The sequence below is a fragment of the Hevea brasiliensis genome, chromosome 11 (assembly GCF_030052815.1).
Source record: "Hevea brasiliensis isolate MT/VB/25A 57/8 chromosome 11, ASM3005281v1, whole genome shotgun sequence".
Lineage (NCBI taxonomy): Eukaryota > Viridiplantae > Streptophyta > Magnoliopsida > Malpighiales > Euphorbiaceae > Hevea > Hevea brasiliensis.
The window spans coordinates 78,065,717-78,090,208 of NC_079503.1; the positions used below are offsets into that span (position 1 = coordinate 78,065,717).

The 24,492-nt window shown below is 24.6% G+C and overlaps 2 protein-coding genes and 1 non-coding gene across 3 annotated transcripts; 1 reads left to right on the plus strand and 2 right to left on the minus strand.

Annotated features, from left to right (window-relative positions):
* Positions 1–201: 201 nt before the first annotated feature.
* Positions 202–12,292, minus strand: LOC131170313 (protein DOG1-like 4). Its single transcript, XM_058129370.1, has 2 exons — positions 11,576–12,292; positions 202–276 (listed from the first exon to the last, which is right to left on the minus strand). Exons 1-2 carry the CDS (start codon positions 12,290–12,292, stop codon positions 202–204), a joined length of 792 nt encoding a protein of 263 aa, XP_057985353.1.
* Positions 12,293–15,851: 3,559 nt separating this feature from the next.
* LOC131170314 (probable inactive receptor-like protein kinase At3g56050) lies at positions 15,852–16,886 on the plus strand. The gene is made up of 3 exons (XM_058129371.1): positions 15,852–15,978; positions 16,073–16,230; positions 16,626–16,886. Exons 1-3 carry the CDS (start codon positions 15,852–15,854, stop codon positions 16,884–16,886), a joined length of 546 nt encoding a protein of 181 aa, XP_057985354.1.
* Positions 16,887–24,100: 7,214 nt separating this feature from the next.
* LOC131170980 (small nucleolar RNA R71) lies at positions 24,101–24,207 on the minus strand. Its single transcript, XR_009141740.1, has one exon. It is a non-coding gene; the product is annotated as a small nucleolar RNA R71 (small nucleolar RNA).
* Positions 24,208–24,492: the final 285 nt, after the last annotated feature.

The window sequence follows — 24,492 nt, forward strand, 5'->3', positions numbered from 1 at the left end:
ATAGGTTACTTGGGCACTGATATGATTTTAAAAAGACTGAAAATGAAATAAATACACAGATAAGATCCTGATAAATAAATTGATCCCAAAGTTAAATAAATCTGTAAAGACTTAGAATTTATTTATGAAATTTACCTAGAATTATCATTTTTAATTATTCAGTTATTTTTCTTCAAAGTTATGCACCACTAAGCAATTCGATTAGCGTTTTGGTTTTCCATCACGTAGGTACTGGAGACCAGACACAGCCACAGCAACAACCACAGCAGTAGTGCCCTGACAGAGATTGACCAGATCTGACAGTGTCTGCTAGTCACCTCAGCAGTATTTATTTTGGTAGGGCCCATGTTATTAGATTTTGTATTTTGGTTTATTGTGCATAAGTAGATACAGTGTAAATCATTTTGAACATTGTAACTAAATTGTAATTATATTTTAGATTGTAAATAAAGCTGTGAGCTTTTGTATATAAATTTTCACATGAATGAGTTATATTATTTTCTTGAAATTACATGAAAAGTTGTGAATGATATGACATATGAAAATATGAGATAGATATGAAATTGTTTTTAACAGGTAAATATTGAAACCTGCCAGATGCCATAAAACAGAGGAGGCTCTGCTCGGGTTTTCACAGAAATAATTTATGATTAACTAAAAAACAAAAATTTTACTATAGGTGTTCTATGAAGTATAAAATTAATAATGGATAGAACAAGATAAGATAGGGTGCTACGGCACCGAAAGTGGCACGCTTTACTCAACTACACTGTAGACGGGTAAGGGGCATCACATGTTGCCTCTCCATTTCCCTCTCCACCCTCGCCTCTTCTAACCTTATTTTCACCCTCAAAGCCTCAATCTTTCTCATATGTTCTTATGTCAATTCAACTAGACTCGAACAGAGAATACCATTTGTCCTTATTGAGTTAACCAGTTTAAACACTGTTGAAGGTTTCCACCTAGTAACCCAAGAATACGCATTCTCTAAAGGGGAAATCCAAATTGGACAAAAGAAACCAAGCACATCTTAATGGGCTAAGGCCCATTTTATAGTGTAGTAGTCTTCATATTGTTGTGTGACTTTGGACACTGAAGCTTGTAGCTCTTGCTCACGCTCACACCCAGTTTTAGCTCGATAATCCTCAGACGCCCTTCCCAGGTGTTATAGATACTCATCAAATTGACACATCCACTTCTTAAAAAACTAAGAGAACCTCTCTTCAACTTTAGTTTTCATATCTTTCCCCTTTCATTTAGGCAAAGAGATGGAGAAATAAGAAGGATAACTAGCTAGCTAGGACTAGGCGGGAGATAGAGAGAGATGAATAGAGTGATATGTTTTTATATATAAGAAACAGTATGCTTGTGCTTGGCTTACGTGCAGCAATGAGTTAGTGGTGAGTGTCAAGGGACAAGTGACGCTTTGCAAATATGGAAAGCCTCTCCCGGAGAAGGACATGAGTATGATGGATATAGGTTTCTCTTTGACCATGTTGATGAGTCAATCATGCACCCCACCACCTGGTGTTTTATGTTTCTTATGTTGGAAAAACTGACAGTAAAATAAACTATAACACCCTAGGCAAATCCCACATCAGCAAAACACGGGAGAGATGCTGAGTTTATAAGTTGGTGGTTCGTAACTCCTAGTGACGCGTTTTAAAACCATGAGGGCTTTGGCCTAGAGCAGACAATATCACTAGTGGGCCGGGCTATTACATTTGTGGTATCAGAGCCGCTCCGCGTGCAACCTTAGGCGATGGTGGGGCAAACCTCAGCGAGGACGCTGAGTCCCATAAGGGGGGTGGATTGTAACACCCTAGGAAAATCCCACATCAGCAAAATACAGAAGAGATACTGGGTTTATAAGTTGGTGGTTCGTAACCCCTAGTGACGCGTTTTAAAACTGTGAAGGCTTCGGCCCAGAGCGGACAATATCACTAGTGGGCTGAGCCATTACATTTGCAAATGTAATGGCCAGGCCCAGTAGTGATATTGTCTACTCTGGGCTGAAGCCCTCACGATTATAAAACGCATCACTAGACCGGGCCATTACATTTGCAAATGTAATGGCCCGGCCCAGTAGTGATATTGTCCGCTCTGGGCCGAAGCCCTCACGGTTTTAAAACGCGTCACTAGGGGTTACGAACCACCAAATTATAAACCCAGCATCTCTGTCGTGTTTTGCCAATGTGGGATTTGCCTAGGGTGTTACAATCCACCCCCCTTATGGGACTCAGCGTCCTCGCTGAGGTTTGCCCCACCATCGCCCAAGGTTGCACACGGAGCGGCTCTGATACCACAAATGTAATGGCTCGGCCCACTAGTGATATTGTCTGCTCTGGGCCGAAGCCCTCACGGTTTTAAAATGCGTCACTAGGGGTTATGAACCACCAACTTATAAACCCAGCATCTCTCCCGTGTTTTGCCGATATGGGATTTGCCTAGGGTGTTACATAAACTATGTTGAGTTCAATGTGGAACCCAAATATCTTCCTCTTCCTTCGCTGTCTCTATCAAGAAAACCCTCCTCTGAGGTAATATACAACTCCATGCAACTTGATTCTTTTGCTGACATGTTTCAATAGCTACAAGCCAACAACTTGCTTTAAGCTTTTGATTTTATTAATTTGAGTTTGATTATTTCTTGTTGCTTGCAGTTGCTTCAATCAGCGAATTTATCATTTGAGTAATTATTAATTTACGTATTGCCAAAAATGGTTATGGTTATGAAGACCAATGAATAATAACTCTAACTTACAAAAAGCCCTTAAAAATAACAATAGCCAATTTTTTGTTTTTTCTAATCAACAATTCAAGCATACATAAAAGCTTTAAAATCCAAAATATTATGTTCAATATAGGAATTTTCTGGGTTATGTGCAAAAAGTGTTTTAGGAGAAAAAAGAGTATGCATATAGAGAGAGAGACTGTGCCCCAAGGCATTGCAGCACCACCAGCAAAACTAGAAAGTGGGTGCTCAATTGAAGTTTTGTAAAATGAATGCATTCAGCTCTCACTAAATATGATACTTGCTTGGTTTTCTACTCAAAGCTTGATAAATTGGATGAAATTAAAAAGGAAAATCCAAGAATGTGCTCAGGTAAGCATAATATATATTTTGGGAACTTGATCCACGTGTTTGATCCAAACAAGGTCTCTCGTGGTACACCGATTCAATAATCTTTTCATAAATCAATAGCCCATTGAAAAAGGTCCAAAATAGGTAGTTTAGAAATTGATTAATATCTAAAAATAATTTTATGAAATCCTATACTCTCACATCTCTCGGAATTGCTTTATGGCTAAATAACATTTGTGTTCTAGCTTTATGCATGGCTGGCTGACAAGCATATAATTTAACTATAAATTAGACCTGTTCACCAGCTCCTGGGTGGAAGGAGGAGTTAAGATAGATACCTACGTGTGTGTGTGTGTGCGCGTGTGTATATATATGTCACCTGCTAATTAGCCCATTCTTTGTCACCTGTGTCTCTTCAAATCTATTCATTATATTATTTTTATTTATTTTAGGACAATGTATAATTAAATCTTTGAGATATAGTAAAATTTATATAGTAATTTTTTTATATATATTTTTAATAATAATTTAATTTTAAAATTTAATTCTATTAACAAATAAATTGACCATTGACTCTAATAATTTAGTACCCGTTTAATACTGTTGTTGAAATGTTAAAATTATTTTTTAAAAAATAAAATTTATAAATTTTAAAAATAATAAAAATGCTCTTTGTCTGAATAGATTTATATATGTCCAGCAATTAAATAATTTGAAAAAAAAATTACATGTTATCTCGAGTTAACCATAAGAACTTTGTCAATCTCATTGGCTACTGTGAGGAGGATGAACCCTTCAATAGGATGATGGTATTTGAATACGCTCCTAATGGAACCCTCTTTCAGCATCTGCATGGTAATACTCTCTGCATATTAATTTAACGATGAAAATTTCGATAGATTTCTCCTGTGGTATTTAGAGGCTGAAACATTTATTTTGTATCTTCAGTTAAAGAAATGGAAGATCTTGACTGGAGTGCAAGAATGAGGATTATCATGGACATTGCTTATTGTTTACAATACATGCACCATAATTTAAATCTACCAGTGGCACATTCTAACTTGAATTCACATAATATCTTTCTTTGAATTCACATAATATCTTTCTAATTGATGACTATGCAGCTACAGTAATCTCCTTCATGGGTTGGCTTCTTTCTATTTTGTTTTGGCAATGATGTTGAGACAAATGTCTATTGTTTTGGGATTCTATTGCTAGAAATCATTTCTGGAAAGCTCCAATACTCGGAAGAACAAGGGTCCCTCGAAAATTTGGTAAATCTTTTATGAAATCCTATACTCTTATATCTCTGGGAATTGCTTTATGGCTAAATAATATTTGTGTTCTAGCTGCATGCACGGCTGGTTGACAAACTTGCAAGCTGCTAAATATTTGAATGACAAACGTAGTATCAATTATATGATTGACCCAACCCTCAAGTCTTTCAAAAACAATGAGCTTGACCTCATATGCGAGATTATCCAAGAGTGCATACAACCAGATCCAAGGCAAAGACCAACAATGAAGGATATCACTTCCAAGTTGAGGGAAGTGATTGCTATCTCACCTGATCAAGCAATTCCAAGACTTTCTCTCCTTTGGTGGGTTGAACTTGAAATATTATCTATCGAGGCGACACAAGTTCTGTCTCTCTCTCTTCTTCTTTGTATTGCAAGTCAAGTCTCTCTCAAACTTCATGCCAAAAATCTAAAATTTTGCGTTTTGATATTGTAATTGGAGTTGCTTTGTTTTGGCAAATGATTTTCTGAAAAAGCAGGAAAATTTTGATTACAATACAATATGAATATTTAATTATGTAGATGAAGATATTTTCATTTGAATTTAAAAGAGTGTGATATCAAGTACTATTCAACTTGCACCTTTCGCTTGACAGATTTAGATTTGACTACTTACTTAAAAAAAAAAACCTACCGACTCAAAAGTTTTTTTTTTTTTACCTTACCACACTAATAATCTAACATAAATTAATTATAATTAATTAAATCATAAAATTTTATTAAATTTGTAACACTTTTTTTAAGACAGAATTGTAATGCCTATTTATATTAAGATTAAACTAGACCTGTTCACCAGCTCCTGGGTGGAAGGAGGAGCTAAGATATATATATCAAATGCTAATTAGCCCATTCTTTGCCACCTATGTCTCTCCAAATCTATTCATTATATTATTTTTATTTATTTTAGGACAATGTATAATTAAATCTTTGAGATATAGTAAAATTTATATATTAATTTTTTATATATATTTTTAATAATAATTTAATTTTAAAATTTAATTCTATTAACAAATAAATTGACCATATGTTTGTTATTGGATTTTCATATTCATATTATATATATGACCAATTGAAAATTTTAAGATCATTTCAAAATTATGATAATATTTTGCAATTATTTTTAATGAATTTTTTAAATAAAGAGCATGGCTTTTATTACTTGAGATTAATTTCTTTTTTATAAATCATAAATGTATACAAATGTTTGAAATATAATTTTTAGTAGTATAATTAATAATAAATTAAATGAAAATTATTTGAAAAATAAGTATGTTATAAGGTGAACAAATTTTTTTACTAAAAAATTTTAAATAAGTAATTAATTATGAGTATTTTTATAAATTTATCTTTTTAGAATTATCATTTAATATATTAAAATAAAGTCTAATTTATCTACATAATAATTTAAAATTTATTATGATTAGATTTTATTTATTTATAAAGACAAAATTAATTATGAGTCATAAATTATTTAATTCATGTGCAACGTATTTTTTTTTAAATTATATATATATATATATATATATATATATATATATATATATATATATCATGATTTAAAATAATAAAATAAAAAATAAATTTTTATAAATTGAAATTCATTTTCAATTGTGCTTCATGGACTCATTTCAATTAAATTTTAGCATAAATTATAATTTAATTCCAAGTTTGACAAAATTATAATAAAATATTTTTATTTTTAATTTATTAAAATTATTTGCTCAATTTTAAATCTATCTACAATATAGTGTCACTGTTAAAAAATATATTTTTTTATTAATGAAAGTGAGAAAATAATTAAAAAAATATAATTTGTCTTTTAAAAATTTAAAATAACTATTTTTTTAAAACATGAATTGTATGTTATTTGTATTCATTTTACATATTTGTATTTAAATTTTTATATATAATCTTTTTATATAATATTATATTGTTATAATTTAATTATTTTTAACATCTAGTTAAATTTAATTTTTTATTGCCATAATATTAAATTACCATCATGATATTTTATTTTTAATTAATGTTAGTTCAAAAAATTGTAAGAAAAAAAATTAATAAGAAATATTACATTAATCAATTAAAATAATATAAATAAAATACTATAAACATGATAGAAGAATACAAAATCTTACTAGAATTAGTCTCAGCGATTCCAAAAATATCTATCAAATAAATAAAATTATATAAATAAGTTTAGAAAATTACACAAAAATGAATATGCAAATGACAACAAAATGAGAAAAATAACTGAGAATTAGCTTTTTGAAATATCCAAATGGTTTAGGTAGCCTTCAATAATAATATCCCTTCTTTTTTAGTTTTTTTTTAATTATTTTTAATAAAAATTATAATAGTTAATTTCGAGACCTAATAAAATAAGAATTTTATATCTAATAATATTTAATTTTTATTTTACTTAAAATACATTTTTAAATAATAAAAAAATAATTATAAATAATTTTAAAAGTTAAAGATATTTTTATAATCCCATTATTCCCCTTCTCACTTTTATATATATTACAAATATATTAGATAATAATTAATTTTTTCCAATATCTTATCAATTAATTTATTTAACAATATAATAGATTTCTTCTAATATATAGGTGAATAAAATGAACATATCATGTATATGTGATAAGTTAGTTAGATATTTATAATATAAAATTTGTGATTTTGAGTTAGTTAGATATTTGCAATATAAAATTTGTGATTTTGAGTTAGTTAGATATTTACAATATAAAATTTGTGCTTTTGATGGTCCATAATTATTATTTCCTATAAATTTATATTATAAAAAATTAATAAAATAATTGTAAAAAAGAGTCATGTAAATATTGATAATAGAATAATTCAATATAATAAAAATTTTATCAAAAAGTTAGAGAGAGTGAAAATAACTCTTTATTTAACAAATTTCAATCAATTATTTTAACATATCACTAATCTTTCTATGTAAATAAATTTTTTATTTTTTAATTATATATTTGATTAATAAAAATAATGTTATATAGGTGATAAATTCTATTTTAATTTTCACAATTTTTATTAAATAATTATTCAATTTAAATAAAAAGTAGAACCTATAAATGATGGCTAAAAATAATTTATATCTAAAAATTTCCAATTCTATTTTGTCAAAATCTATATATTATTAATCAAGCTAATTAAAGAATAAAAATTAAAATATTTTAGTAACTTGAATAAGAAAAACATAGATTATCACATTGACAAATACTAAAAATATATTATAAAGTTTTTTCTTGTAATATTGCAATATAAATTTTTAATAACAATAATTATTCTAACACCAATTCATAGTAATATTTGAAAATAATTTTGAATTTCATAAATAAATTTTAATTAAAATATTTGATTTAAATGAAAAATAAAAAAAATAGCCATAAGAAATTATCTTTACTTTGACATTCTCATGGAAAATTAATGATTTCATTACAATAACATTAATATATATATATATATATATATATATATATTAAATTGAAATTATTTGAATAATTTTAATTTTGGTAATTACAATCGATTTATTCAATCGTTTTAATTATTAACGATTTCAATTAATTTTATCAATAAATTTAATTAATTTTATTCTATAATTTAAGTATTAAAAAATCTTCTTTCTTTTTCATGTGCTTAATAATATTTTAAAGTTAATATTTTACCATAACAAGAATAGAGATATAACTAATTTTTTAATTAAAGTTTAAGATTTAAATTTTTATTTCCATCTCAAAAAAATAGGTTTATTTATGTTTTTACATAGTCTATATCATATACAAATGTGGGAAGAGAGAATATTAGTTTTACCAAAAATGTCATTTATTTCTCGAATTAATTGCAATTATATTTTTATTATTTAAATTAATTTTAATGTTTGTATAAATTTAAAATTATTAATTTTAGAAATCATATAAATTTAAATTTCTTAATAATACTTATAATTAACTTCAATTAAATATAAAATATTATAAAAAGTAATTAATTAAAGTAAGAAACTAATAAGTGAAAAATAAAAAAAAATGCAATTAATTTATATTGATATATCTGTATTATATATAAATGTATAAAGGAGGGGAGAACATTAGCTTAGTTTTGCCCAAGTTTCCTTTCATTCTTAAAATTAATTACAATTATATTTTTATTATTTAAATTAATTTTAAAGTTTATGTAAATTTAAAATTCTTAATTTTAGAATTAATATAAATTTAAAATTATTAGTTCAATTTATATTTAATTTTAATTTTACATGAAGTAATTAACTAAAATAAAAAATTAATAAATAAAAAAATATAATTTGATCGTATTGCAATATTAAATAACATAGTTTATTAGTATCTAATTTTCAAATTTATATTTATAATTAGTTATTTATTATATATATTTAAAGATATTTTATTAGTTGCATATTATTTTTATAAGTTAATTTTCATATAACATTTTTTTTATTTCAATAAATAATATATTAATATTTATAAAATTATAAATGTTAATGAAAATTAAATATTTTTATGTCTATAATTTATAAAAGCAATAAAAAGAATATAAATCATCCAAATATTATTATTAATTTTAAAATTTATTAAATAAACAACTTAAAAGGAATTTTATTTAATTTTAATTATTTTCAATACTAATTAAAAAATATTAAAGACAATTAAATTTAAACCTAATTAATTTATTCTTATGTATATATATGAAGGAGGAGGGGGAAACATTGGCTTTGCCCAAATTGCCATTTATTCTTAAAATTAATTATAATTATATTTTTATTATTTAAATTAATTTTAAAGTTTGTATAAATTTAAAATTTTTTGTTTTATGGTTAATATGAACTTAAAATTCTTAATCCTATTTATACTTAACTTCAATTAATTATAAAATTTTGCAAGAATTAATTACCTAAAATAAAAATTAATAAATAAAAAATATAATTTGATTGTATTACAATATTAAGTAAAATAGTTTATTAGTATCTAATTTTTTTTTAAATTTTGATTTACAATTAATTATTTATTATATATATTTAAAAATATTAATTAGTTACATATTATTTTTTATTTAAATTCCATCTAAGATTTTTTTAAATAAAACAATATATTAATATTTATAAAATTATGAATATTAATTAAAATTATATATTAATGACTATAATTTTTAAAAATGAAAATAAAAATAATATAAATCATCCAAACATTATTATTAATTTTAAAATTTGTTAAATGAACAACTTAAAAAAATTATTTAATCTTAATTGAAGACTAATACTAACAAAAAATATTAAAAATAATTAAATTTAAACCTAATTAATTTATTCATTATGTATATCTTTATTATTGCAAGTATATTTTTATTTCAATAAAACAATATATTCATATTTATAAAATTATTAATATTAATTAAAATTAAATATTTAATGACTATAATTTATAAAATGAAAACAAAAATAATATAAATCATTAGAAGATTATTAATAATTTTAAAATTTGTTAAATGAAGAACTTAAAAGGAATTATTTAATTTTAATTGAAGATCGATACTAACAAAAAAATTAAAGATAATTAAATTTAAACCTAATTAATTTATTCATATGCATATTTATATTATTACAAGTATGATTTCTTAAAAATTATTATTATAGAGCTAGCATTATACCACCTATATAAAATATTATCTCTTGCACTAATAATAAATAAAAGATAATATTGATAATATATTAACTAATTAATTAGATTTATATTTATATTATTATGATATTAATATTTTCTATTTTTATTCTTTTTAGTGTTAAAAATAGTAGTGTTCATAATCCTTATTCTTTTAAATAAAGAGAATAATTGATAAGAATTGAAATAAAAAAAAATATTGGATAAACCAAGCCATGTTTGACTAAATTTATTTTATTGTGCTAATATAATTCTAATTTTCTATTAATAATTAAATTAAGAATAATATTATACCTAATTATATTGAATACCAAATAAAGAAATAATTAAAGCTAAAATTAATTTTATAAAAATATTTTTTATGATGTTTTTAGAAATAAAATATAATTTTAATATAATTAAAACTTAAATAAGTAATAAATACAGTGTATTTATAACAATAGACTATGCACTAGAATATATATACAGATACGAATGAAGGACAAACTTTTTAAACTGATAAAATTATTATTATAATATTAATCATATAAATTTTTTTTTCTTTTAAATTTTATTTTTTAAAATTTATTTTATAGAAATTTTGTTATAATTTTTAATTTAGAAGTAGACCTCTCTCTCTCTCTCTATATATATATATATAATATTCAATTTTAATTAGAATATACATGATTAAATTTATATATTAATCAATAATGTATTTATAACATATATAATATAATCTATAAATATATTAAATAATTAATATATAAAATGGATATAAAATTTTTTGTATTAAATAATATGACGATATAAAATTTCAAAATATCAATATACTAAAAATGATAATTTTATAATAATAATGCACTAAACTAATAAAAATTTATTTTAAAAATTATTTTATTTTCTAATTTTATAATTAATTCACTTTCACATTAATTTAGGCATACAGTTTTATTATGCAAGTTAATATCATTTTAAATTACAAAATATCAAAGTAAAATATATGCAAATCAAACTTTTCTTAAAAAAATAAAATAATAGAATTTAAATGAATTAAATTCATGGACTAATTTATATTTATTATTAATTTATTTTAATTTTTAAATATTTTCACCTATTTATATTTTAAAAACTTATTATTATTTTTTTATTATACTAATATTATAACGCAAAATTTTTTTAAAATACGATCAAATAAAAAATAATTTTAAATTAATAAATATGTTTATTTATATAATTAATTAAAATGACATTAAAATTAATATTTTAATTTAAACAATTAAATATAATATTTGTAATATAATGATAATATTATATAATATAAAATTAATAAAACATTATATAAAAAAAATTAAATTATGAGTTTTTATAATAAGGATAAAAAAAAAGTTAAATTAAAACCACTAAATAGTACATGCATATTAATTAAGATAAAATCAAATCAAGACAAAAGAAAAAAAGTCTAAAAGTGAAAATCAAAACCCCTAAAACCCTACAACCGGAAATTTCTAATTAATGGTGCAAACCTTTTTCTTTCCCCATTGTCTTAACAGAATTCGAAGTATGCCAATCCTAGCCAAGAATACCACGCAATGTAGTGGGCTCAAAACATCCAAAACTCCCTTCAAAGTCTTAAGCCTTACACAGTCTACTGCTTTCATCACCTTCTCTAGTCCTGCCATTACTCCTTTCAGTGCCACCTGCACCAGTCTCTCCACCTGCCTCACTTCCTCCCCATTCTTCACTCGAACCACCAACCTTACCAACTCTGCCATCTTCCTATCTACTACAACATCTTGTTGCCTTTCCATTTCTCTCTCCACCTTCTCCTCTTCTAACCTTCTTTTCACCTTCAAAGTCTCAATCTTTCTCATATGTTCTTGTGTCAATTCAACCAGACTCAAACTAGGAACACCATTTGTCCTTATTGAGTTACCCAGTTTAAACACTGCTGAAGGTTTCCACCTAATAACCCAAGAATACACATTCTCTAAAGGGGAAATCCAAATTGGACAAAAGAAAGCAAGCACATCTTTATGGGCTAAGGCCCATTTTATAGTGTAGTAGTCTTTGTAATGTTGTGTGACTTTGGACACTGAAGCTTGTAGCTCTTGCTCACGCTCACACCCAGTTTTAGCTCGATAATCCTCAGACGCCCTTCGCAGGTGTTGCAGATACTCATCGAGTTGACACATCCACTTCTCAAAAAACTCAGAGAACCTCTCTTTAACTTTAGTTTTCATACCTTTCCCCCTTCGTTTAAGCAAAGAGATGGAGAAAGAAGAGGGATAGCTAGCTGGTTAGGACTAGTGGGAGATAGAGAGAGATGAATAGAGAAATATGTTTTTATATATAAGAAAAGGTGTGGTTGTGCTTGGCTTACCTGCAGCAATGAGTCAGTGGTGGGTGTCAAGGGACGAGTGACGCTTTGCAAATAGGGCGAGCCTCTCCTAGAGAGGGACACAAGTCTAATGGATTTAGGTTTGGCTTTGATCATGTTGATGAGTCACTTATGCACCCCACCACCTGGTGTTTTATGTTTCTTATGTTAGAAAACATGTCAGTAAAATAAACTACGTTGAGTTCAACGTGGAACGTAGATATCTTCCTCTTCCTTCGCTGTCTCTAGCAACTTAACCCTCCTCTGAGATAATGTGCAACTCCATGCAACTTGCTTCTTTTGCTGACATGTTTAAATAGCTACAAGCCAACAACTTGCTTTAAGCTTTTGATTTTATTGATTTGAGTTTGATAATTTCTTGTTGCTTGTTGTTGCTTCAATCGACGAATTTATCATTTGAGTAATTATCAATTTACGTATTGCCAAAAATGGTTATGGTTATGAAGACCAATGAAAAACAACTCTAACTCACAAAAATAACAATAGCCAATTTTTTATTTTTTGCAATCGACAATTCAAGCATACATAAAAGCTTTAAAATCCAAAATGCTACATTCAATATAGGAATTTTCTGGGTTATGTGCAAAAAGTGTTTTAGGAGAAAAAAGTGTATGCATATACAGAGAGAGATTGTGCCCCAAGGCATTGTAGCACCACCAACAAAACTAGAAACACCAACAAAACTAGAAAGTGGGTGTTCAATTGAAGTTTTGTAAAATGAATACATTCTGCTCTTACTAATTATGACACTTGCTTGGTTTTCTACTCAAAGCATGATAAATTGGATGAAATTAATAAGGGAAATCCAAGAATGTGCTCAGGTAAGCATAATATATATTTTGAGAACTTGACCCACGTGTTTGATCCAAATAAGGTCTCTCGTGGTCCACCAATCCAATAATTTTTTCCTAGATCAATGGCCCATTGAGAAAGGTCCAAAATAGTTAGCTTAGAAACTGATTAAAATCTAAAAATAATTTAGTTATCAATATTGAAAGAGAAATTGTTGAACTTTTTAATTCGGATTTCATTATTGATGAATTCAAGAGATTAAAAAAAAAAAAGTGTCGAGAGCACTGTAGAAGAGGTATATCATTCTTCTAGTATTATTAGTGTTTATTTCTTTAAAATTATTTTATATTTAGACGCCCTTTATGAAATTTGAAAGTAAATATGCACTTTAATAACTTTTAAAATGCATCATCATATAATTGTTGTGAAAATAGTAAGTAGTTGATCCCCAATATTATCATCCAAGGTCTGCCCTTGGCCGTCTTCATCATCATCACTGGATCACCGTTGTCATCACCTCTATTATTATCACCACATGGCCATCACCATTATCAACACCATTACTACTACTTGATCGTTGTCATCACCACTTAGCTACCACCATTAGTACTATCATCACTCATACTCTATTACCATCACTACTATTTTATCATTATTGTTGCTGTCACCATCACTAGTAATAAAAATATTTATAATTTCAAATTAAAATAATATTTAATAAAATAATACTATATATTAAAATTTTATTATTAATTTAATTATATTTTATAAATATATATATAAATAAATACGAGATTATATTAATAATTATATTACACTTTTATTTTTATAAATAAAATAATATAATATATAACTTTAATTTCAATTAATTACATTGCATTATACTCAGAGAGGAGTGTGTGGCAATTGGTTCAGGTATACAAAGAAGTTGCCCCAAAGGCATACTTCAATACTTTAAGAAAAGCTCGACAAGCATTTCTGGAAAGCTCTAATACTCGGAAGAATAAGGTCCCTTGAAAAATTGGTAAATCTTTTATGAAATCCTATACTCTCATATCTTTGGGAATTGCTTTATGGCTAAATAACATTTTTGTTCTAGCTGCATGCATGGCTAGCTGACAAGCACATAATTTAACTATAAACTTGTAGGCTGCTAAATATTTGAATGACAAACGTAGTATTAGTTACATGATTGACCCAACCCTCAAGTCTTTCAAAAACAATGAGCTTGACCTCACATGTGAGATTATTCAATAATGCATATAACCAGATCCAAGGCAAAGACCAACAATGAAGGATATCACTCCCAAGTTGAGGGAAGTGATTGCTATATCACCTGACCAAGCAACTCCAAGACTTTCTCCACTATGGTGGGTTGAACTCCAAATATTATCTATCGAGGCGACTTAAGTTTTGTCTCACTCTCTTCTTCTCTATATTGTAAGTTAAGTCACTCTCAGACTTCATGCCAAAAATCTAAAATTTAGTTTTTGTATTTATGCTTCCCCTACATCAGTGAATACCATCAATGCTCAACTTCCACACCTTTTTTTTGTATCAGTTGTTCTATATTTGCCCTCTGATTTCATTGTATTCCATTTTTCTTTTTTCTTTTTTTATAATTTGTCCCTAGCATTTCCATCAAAATGAGAGTGTAATATATTTGTTCCCTTGATGGGGTATTGTGCTCCCAGCTGGGACATGTCATATGTATTTTGTGAATGAAGTTTGTGGCGTAAAAAGCTAATTGCTTGCCTTATTTTTATAAAAAGGCTGTTATTATTCCCAGGATTCCTTCGTGCCCACATCATTAATGGAAGCAGAGGCTTTTTGATATTGTAATTAGAGTTGTTGTGTTTTGGCAAATGATTTTCTAAAAAAGCAGAAATTTTTTTTATTACAATACAATATGAATATTTGATTATGTAGATGGAGATATTTCCATTTGAATTTAAAAGAGCGTGATATCAAGTACTATTCAACTTGCACCTATTGCTTGACATATTTAGATTTGACTACTTACTAAAAAGAAAAAACCTACCCACTTAAAAGTTTTTTTTTCCTTACCACACTAATAATCTAACATAAATTAATTATAATTAATTATATCATAAAATTTTATTAAATTTGTAACATTTGTTTAAGATAAAATTTTAATGCCTATTTATATTGAGATTAAACTAGACCTGTTCACCAGCTCCTGAGGGGAAGGAGGAGCTAAGATAAATACCTATATATATATATATATCACTTGCTAATTAGCTCATTCTTTGTCACCTGTGTCTCTCCAAATCTATTCATTATATTATTTTTATTTATTTTAGGACAATGTATAATTAAATCTTTGAGATATAGTAAAATTTATATATTAATTATATATATATATATTTAATAATAATTTAATTTTAAAATTTAATTCTATTAACAAATAAATTGACCATTGACTCTAATAATTTAGTACCCATTTAATACTGTGGTTGAAATGTTAAAATTATTTTTTTAAAAATAAAATTTATAAAATTTAAAAATAATAAAAATAATAAAAATGCACTTTGTATGAATAGATTTATCAATATGTCCATCAATTAAATGATTTGGGAAAAAAATACATGTTATCTCGGATTAACCATAAGAACTTTGTCAATCTCATCGGCTACTGTGAGGAGGATGAATCTTTCAATAGGATGATGATATTTGAATACGCTCCTAATGGAACCCTCTTTGAGTATCTTCATGGTAATACTCTCTGTATATTAATTTAACGATGGAAATTTTGATAGATTTCTCCTGTGATAATTTAGAGGCTGAAACATTTATTCTGTATCTTCAGTTAAGGAAATGGAACATCTTGACTGGAGTGCAAGGATGAGGATTATCACGGGCATTGCTTATTGCTTACAATACATGCACCGTGATTTAAATCCACCAGTGGCACATTCTAACTTGAATTCACATAATATCTTTCTAACTGATGACTATGCAGCTAAGGTAATCTCTTTCATGATTTGGCTTCATTCTATTTTGTTTCTTTAATGTACCTTCTCACCGTATCTATGGTCCCTCTCAAATTATTGAGATCTCTTTATTGCCATAAGATTCCTCCAAGTCGAAGAGCTCAGGTGATAATGAGTCAGTGCATTCTACATTGCCACCTTTGGCTAATGTAGAGACAAATGTCTATTGTTTTGGGATTCTATTGCTAGAAATCATTTCTGGAAAGCTCTAATACTCGGAAGAACAAAGGTCCCTCGAAAATTGGTAAATCTTTTATGAAATCCTATACTCTCGTATCTCTGGGAATTACTTTATGGCTAAATAACATTTGTGTTTTAGCTGCATGCATGGCTGGCTGACAAGCATATAATTTAATTATAAACTTGCAGGCTGTTGAATATTTGAATGACAAATGTAGTATCAGTTACCTGATTGACCCAACCCTCAAGTCTTTCAAAAACAATGAGCTTGACCTCATATGCGAGATTATCCAAGAGTGCATACAACCAGATTCAAGGCAAAGACCAACAATGAAGGATATCACTTCCAAGTTGAGGGAAGTGATTGCTATCTCACTTGATCAAGCAACTCCAAGACTTTCTCCGCTTTGGTGGGCTGAACTTGAAATTTTATTTGTTGAGGTGACTTAAGTTCTGTCTCACTCTCTTCTTATTTGTATTGTAACTCCCTCAGACTTCATGCCAAAAATCTAAAATTTAGCTTTTTGATATTGCAATTAGAGTTGCTGTGTTTTGGCAAATGATTTTCTGAAAAGGCAGGAAAATTTTGATTACAATACAATATGAATATTTAATTATGTAGATGGAGATATTTTCATTTGAATTTAAAAGAGTGTGATATCAAGTACTATTCAACTTACACCTTTCGCTTGACAGATTCAGATTTTACTACTTACTAAAAAAAACCTACACACTTAAAAGTTTTTTTTTTACACCACACTAATAATATAACATAAATTAATTATAATTAATTAAATCATAAAATTTTATTAAATTTGTAACACTTTTTTTAAGACAAAATTGTAATGCCTATTTATATTGAGATTAAACTAGACCTGCTCACCAGCTCTTGGGTAGAAGGAGGAGCTAAGATAGATACCTACATATATGTATATATCACTTGCTAATTATCCCATTCTTTGCCACATGTGTCTGTCTAAATCTATTCATTATATTATTTTTATTTATTTTAGAACAATGTATAATTAAATCTTTGAGATATAGTAAAATTTATACATTAATTTTTTATATATATTTTCAATAATAATTTAATTTTAAAATTTAATTCTATTAATAAATAAATTGACCATTGACTCTAATAATTTAATACCCGTTTAATACTGTGGTTGAAATGTTAAAATTATTTTTTTAAAAATAAAATTTATAAAATTTAAAAATAATAAAAATAATAAAAATGCACTTTGTATGAATAGATTTATCAATATGTCCACCAATTAAAAGATTTGAAAATAAAATAACATGTTACTCATGCAAAATATTTATTTCAAACTATTTTACACTTTTAATGGAATTTTAATGTAATTCTAATTTTTACACTAGAATTTAAATGTTATTAAATTCTTTAATATTTTTTATAATTACATAATAAATTAAATAAATTGAACATATTTTTATTTTAGATAAAAAATTTTAAATTTTTGAAAAATAATTATAAATTAAAAATAATAAAGACGTATTATATTTGAAGAGATTCATGAAATAATATCAAAACTTAGGTTTTTTAATTTTTTTTTTCAAAATTTCTTTCTTATTAAATGGTTTAAAAAAATATTACATATTATACAAATTGTTTATTTGGAGTTTTTCTTCTCTTTTTTAGTTATTTAATTTATATTATTATTAGTATATGTAAAAAACGATATCGAGAATAAAATTTTTAGTAAAAATTTATTTAATTGATTTTAAATATGTTTGTTGTTGAATTTTCTTATTAATATTATATATATGAACAATTGCAAAATTTAAGATCATTTGAAAATTATGATAATATTTTACAATTATTTTTAATGAATTTTTAAAATAAAGAGCATGGCTTTTATTGCTTGAGATGAATTTCTTTTTTATAAATTATAAATATTTACAAATGTTTGAAATATAATTGTTAGTATTATAATTAATAATAAATTAAATGAAATTTATTTGAAAAATAAGTATGTTATACGATGAACAAATTTTTTAACTGAAAAATTTTAAATAAGTAATTAATTACGAGTATTTTTACTATTATTTTATTTGTTATAAAATTATCTTTTAGAATTATCATTTAATATATTAAAATAAACTCTAATTTATCTACATAATAATTTAAAATTTATTATGGTTAGATTTTATTTATTTATAAAGACAAAATTAATTATGAGTTATAAATTATTTAATTCATGTGCAACGTATTTTTTTAAATTATATATATATATATATATATATATATATATATATATATATATATATATCATGATTTAAAATAATAAAATTAAAAATAAATTTTCATAAATTGAAATTCATTTTCAATTGTGCCTTATGGACACATTTCAATAAAATTTTAGCATAAATTATAATTTGATTCAAAGTTTGACAAAATTATAATAAAATATCTTTATTTTTAATTTATTAAATTATGTGCTCAATTTTAAATCAATCTACAATATAGTGTCACCATTAAAAATATATTTTTTTATTAATGAAAGTGAGAAAATAATTAAAAAATATAATTTGTCTTTTAAAATTTTAAAATAATTATTTTTCTAAAACATGCATTGTATGTTATTTGTATTCATTTTACAAATTTGTGATTTAAATTTTTTATATATAATTTTTTATATAATATTATATTGTCATAATTTAATTATTTTAAATATCTAGTTTAATTTAATTTTTTATTACCATAATATTAAATTACCATCATGATTTTTTATTTTTAATTAATGTTAGTTCAAAAAATTATAAGAAAATAAAATTATTAAGAAATATTAAATTAATCAATTAAAGTAATATAAATAAAATACTATAAACATGATAGGAGAATACAAAATCTTACTAGAATTAGTTTCAGTGATTCCAAAAATATTTATCAAATAAATAAAATTATATAAATAAGTTTAGAAAATTACACAAGAATGAATATGCAAATGATAATAAAATAAGAAAAAAAATACCTGGGAATTACCCTATTGAAATATCCGAATGGTTTAGGTAGCCTTCAATAGAATATCCCTTCTATTTTAATTTTTTTTAATAAAAATTATGATAGTTAATTTTGAGACCTAATACAATAAGAATTTTATAACTAATAATATTTAATTTTTATTTTACTTAAAATACATTTTTTAAAAAATAAAAAATATAATTATAAATAATTTTAAAAATTAAAGATATTTGGTAATCCCATTATTCCCCTTCTTACTTTTACATATATTACAAATGTATTAGATAGTAATTACTTTTCTTAAATATCTTATCAATTAATTTATTTAACAAAATAATAGGTTTCTTTTAATATATAGGTGAATAAAATGAACATATCATTTATATATGATAAGTTAGTTAGATATTTACAATATAAAATTTGTGATTTTAAGTTAGTTAGATATTTACAATATAAAATTTGTGAATTTGATAGTCCATAATTATTACTTTCTATAAATTTATATTATAAAAAATTGATAAAATAATTTCAAAAAAAAGTCATGTAAATATTGATGATAAAATAATTCAATATAATAAAAATTTAATCAAAAAATTAGAGAGAGTGAAAATAAGTCTTTATTTAATAAATCCCAATCAATTATTTTAACATATCACTAATCTTTCTATGTAAATGAATTTTTTGATTTTTTGATTTAAAAATTAATGTTATATAGGTGATAAATTCTATTTTAATTTTCATGATTTTTATTAAATAATTATTCAATTCGACTAAAAAGTAGAACCTATAAATGATGGTTAAAAATAATTTATATCTAAAAATTTCCAATTTTATTTTGTCAAAATCTATATATTATTAATCAAGTTAATTGAAAAATAGAAAGTAAAATATTTTAGTAACTCAAATAAGAAAATTTTAGATTATCACATTGACAAATACTAAAAATATATTATAAAGTTTTTTCTGTAATATTGCAATATAAATTTTTAATAACAATAATTATTCTAACACCAATTTATAGTAATTTTTGAAAAAAATATTGAATTTCATAAACAAATTTTAATTAAAATATTTGATTTAAATGAAAAATAAAAAAAATAGCCATAAGAAATTATCTTTAATTTTACATTCTCATGAAAAATTAATGATTTCATTACAATAATATTAAATTAAATAAGTGTGTGTATATATATATATTAAATTAAAATTATTTCAATAATTTTAATCTTGGTTATTTCAATCGATTTATCCAATCATTTTTAATTTTTACGATTTCAATTAATTTTATCAATAAATTTAATTAATTTTATTCTATAATTTAGACATTAAAAAAATCTTTTCTCTTTTTTATATGCTTAATAATATTTTAAATTATTATTTTACCATAATAAAAATAGTTTCCATCTGTTTCATTTGAAAAATTTTTAGGAAAGTTTTTTTTCATAATTTTGAAATTGTGCAATTCGTACAGGTGAAGAATTTAGTGGATTCAAATAAAAATATAGAGATATAGCTGATTTTTCAATTAAAGTTTAAGATTTAAAATTTTGTTTTCATCTCAAAAAAATAGGTTTATTTATACTTTTACATAGTCTATATTATATATAAATGTGGGAAGGGAGAATATTAGTTTTGCCAAAAATGCCATTTATTCCTCAAATTAATTGTAATTATATTTTTATTATTTAAGTTAATTTTAATGTTTGTGAAAATTTAAAATTGTTAATTTTAGAAGTCATATAAATTTAAAATTCTTAATAATAATTATAATTAACTTCAATTAAACAAAAAATATTATAAGAAGTAATTAATTAAAGTAAGAAACTAATAAGTGAAAAATAAAAAAAAATGCAATTAATTTATATTGATATATCTATATTATATATAAATGTATAAAGGAGGGCGAATATTAGCTTAGTTTTGCCTGAGTTGCCTTTCAATCTTAAAATTAATTATAATTATATTTTTATTATTTAAATTAATTTTAAAATTTGTATAAATTTAAAATTCTTAATTTTAGAATTAATATAAATTTAAAATTATTAGTCCTATTTATATTTAATTTTAATTAAATATAAAATTTTACATTAAGTAATTAACTAAGATAAGAAATTAATAAATAAATAAAATAATTTGATCGTATTACAATATTAAGTAAAATAGTTTATTAGCATCTAATTTTTAAATTTTTATTTATAATTAATTATTATATATATATATATATATTTATATATATATATATATATTTATATATATATATTGAAAGATATTTTATTAGTTGCATATTATTTTTATAAGTTAATTTTCATATAAGATTTTTTTTATTTCAATAAATAATATATTAACATTTAAAATTTATAAATATTAATTAAAATTAAATATTTTTATGACTATAATTTATAAAAACAATAAAAATAATATAAATCATCTAAAGATTATTATTAATTTTAAAATTTATTGAATAAAAAACTTAAAAAGAATTTTATTTAATTTTAATTATTTTCAATACTAATAAAAAATATTAAAGACAATTAAATTTAAACCTAATTAATTTATTCTTATGTATATATTAAGGAGGAAGGGGAAATATTGGCTTTACTTAAATTGTCATTTATTCTTAAAATTAATTATAATTATATTTTTATTATTTAAATTAATTTTAAAGTTTGTATAAATTTAAAATTCCTAATTTTATGGTTAATATAAACTTAAAATTCTTAATCCTATTTATACTTAACTTCAATAAAATATAAAATTTTACAAGAATTAATTACCTAAAATAGAAAATTAATAAATAAAAAATAAATAATATAATTTGATCGTATTACAATATTAAGTAAAATAGTTTATTAGTATCTAATTTTTTAATTTTTATTTACAATTAATTATTTATTATATATATTTAAAAATATTTATTAGTTACATATTATTTTTTAATTAATTCCCATCCAAGATTTTTTTGATAAAACAATATATTAATATTTATAAAATTATGAATATTAATTAAAATTATATATTAATGACTATAATTTTAAAAATGAAAATAAAAATAATATAAAACATCCAAACATTATTTTTAATTTTAAAATTGGTTAAATGATCAACTTAAAAAAATTATTTAATCTTAATTGAAGACTAATACTAACAAAAAAAATATTAAAAACAGTTAATTTTAAACCTAATTAATTTATTCATTATTTATATCTTTATTATTACAAGCACATTTTTATTTCAATAAAACAATATATTAATATTTATAAAATTGTTAATATTAATTAAAATTAAATATTTAATGACCTTTTATCATGATGTTTGCTGAACTCACCATGAGTGAGTAGTTTCCTTATTTTGGATTTGGGAGAGTAATGCTTGTAATTATTATTATGGATGAACATTAAGTTTTATTTACTGGATTTGAGATTCGTTTCTTGATTTAATTTCTTGTGATCTTAATGCATGCTATGTGCTGGTACCCACTTGGACATGATTGTAGATGTTGATTGAAGGACTGAAAGGTGAAGATTAACATTAGAAAATCAAGATCTTAAACCTAGGAATTCTGACCTAGACATAGGCTGATACCTCTGTGGAACCTAAAAATTGGTAAAAGGTCTTAAAGGATTTTAATTAATTTGATCACCACGAAAGTAGGGTTTGAGTTAATTAAAATACACCCTAGATGCCTTGAGAGAGGATTTATGATAACTTAGGGCTAATTTCCATCAAGGAAAATGATCCTCAATTCAGTAAATAAACGAGATAACATCCCTAATAAGATTCAAGTGTGAAATCTTAACTCCAGAATTGTTCCAAAAATAGATTACTTCATTTTAAGTTTACTATTCTAGTGTTTAAAGTTAACAAACTTCATTCCCTAAATATTCGATAGCCTAAAAAGTCAAAATTACGGTGTAGATTGGTACTTGCTAAACAAAGGTCCTTGTGGGAACGATACTCTACTTATCACTTTATTACTTGTTAGCGATCCGTGCACTTGCGGGGTTGTAAAACCAGCAAACAAGTTTTTGGCGCCGTTGCTAGGGATTCTTTGGCTATAGTGATATCAAGCGATAGGCAATTTAGCTGATTTAGGCAATTATATTTATTATATAATTTTATTTTACTGATTATATTTTTCTTCTTTTCTCTTAGGTGCTCAATCTGGTATATGACCAGAACAAGGCCAGAAGAAGAAATTTTAGACTGTGATCCGGAGATAGACAGAACTCTGAAAGCCATCAGGAGGGAAAGGAAATATCAAGAGCATGGTCAAGGAGATCCTGAAATTCCAACCATGGCCGATAATAATGACAAACCAAAACTCTTGAGAGACTACGGAGCTCCATCTGTCCAAGGATTTCAGCCTAGTGTCACTAGACCCACAGTGGAAGCCAACAACTTTGAATTAAAACTAGCATGGCTCCAAATGATTCAACAAACCCAGTTTGCAGGTTCACCTACAGAAGACCCTCACTATCACCTCCAATGCTTTCTTGCCCTATGTGATACATTCAAGATGAATGGAGTGTCTGATCAAGCAATAAGACTCAGAGCATTCCCATTCTCCCATCGAGACAGAGCAAGGAAGTGGTTACTTTCTCAATCGGTTGGAACGTTCACTACTTGGGAGAACCTTTCTCAAGCTTTTCTAGTAAGGTATTTTCCACCTGCAAAGACTGCAAAACTAAGGCTTGAGCTCAACACCTTCAGACAAAAGGAAGGAGAATCACTCTATGACACATGGGAAAGATATAAAGACCTGCAGAGGGAATGTCCACACCATGGCATAGAAGATTGGCTATTAGTGAAAAATTTTTATAATGGATTACTTGTGACACCCCTTACCCGTCTACAGTGTTGCCGAGCATGACATGCCACAGTGTACCAGAACACCATATTTTATTTCAATTATTTTTTTATCCTCTCTTATTTATTTTTTTCATAGTTATGAAGTACAATTGGTGAAGTATAATTTATTTAAGTCATTTATGGAAAACATCAATTTATTTGAGATTCCACAAATTTTATAGAAAATCTGGCAGAGTACCCGCTAAAAATGAAGAAAACAGTTCT

Excerpts from the sequence above, each read along its gene's own strand:
- LOC131170313 (XM_058129370.1), bottom strand. The coding sequence starts at position 12,292 with ATGAAAACTAAAGTTAAAGAGAGGTTCTCTGAGTTTTTTGAGAAGTGG. Across the intron at positions 277-11,575 it reads GACAATGGGGAAAGAAAAAG|GGCACTACTGCTGTGGTTGT; the intron begins GTTTGCACCATT and ends AATCTCTGTCAG.
- LOC131170314 (XM_058129371.1), top strand. The coding sequence starts at position 15,852 with ATGTTATCTCGGATTAACCATAAGAACTTTGTCAATCTCATCGGCTAC. Across the intron at positions 15,979-16,072 it reads CCTCTTTGAGTATCTTCATG|TTAAGGAAATGGAACATCTT; the intron begins GTAATACTCTCT and ends CTGTATCTTCAG. Across the intron at positions 16,231-16,625 it reads CTGATGACTATGCAGCTAAG|GCTGTTGAATATTTGAATGA; the intron begins GTAATCTCTTTC and ends ATAAACTTGCAG.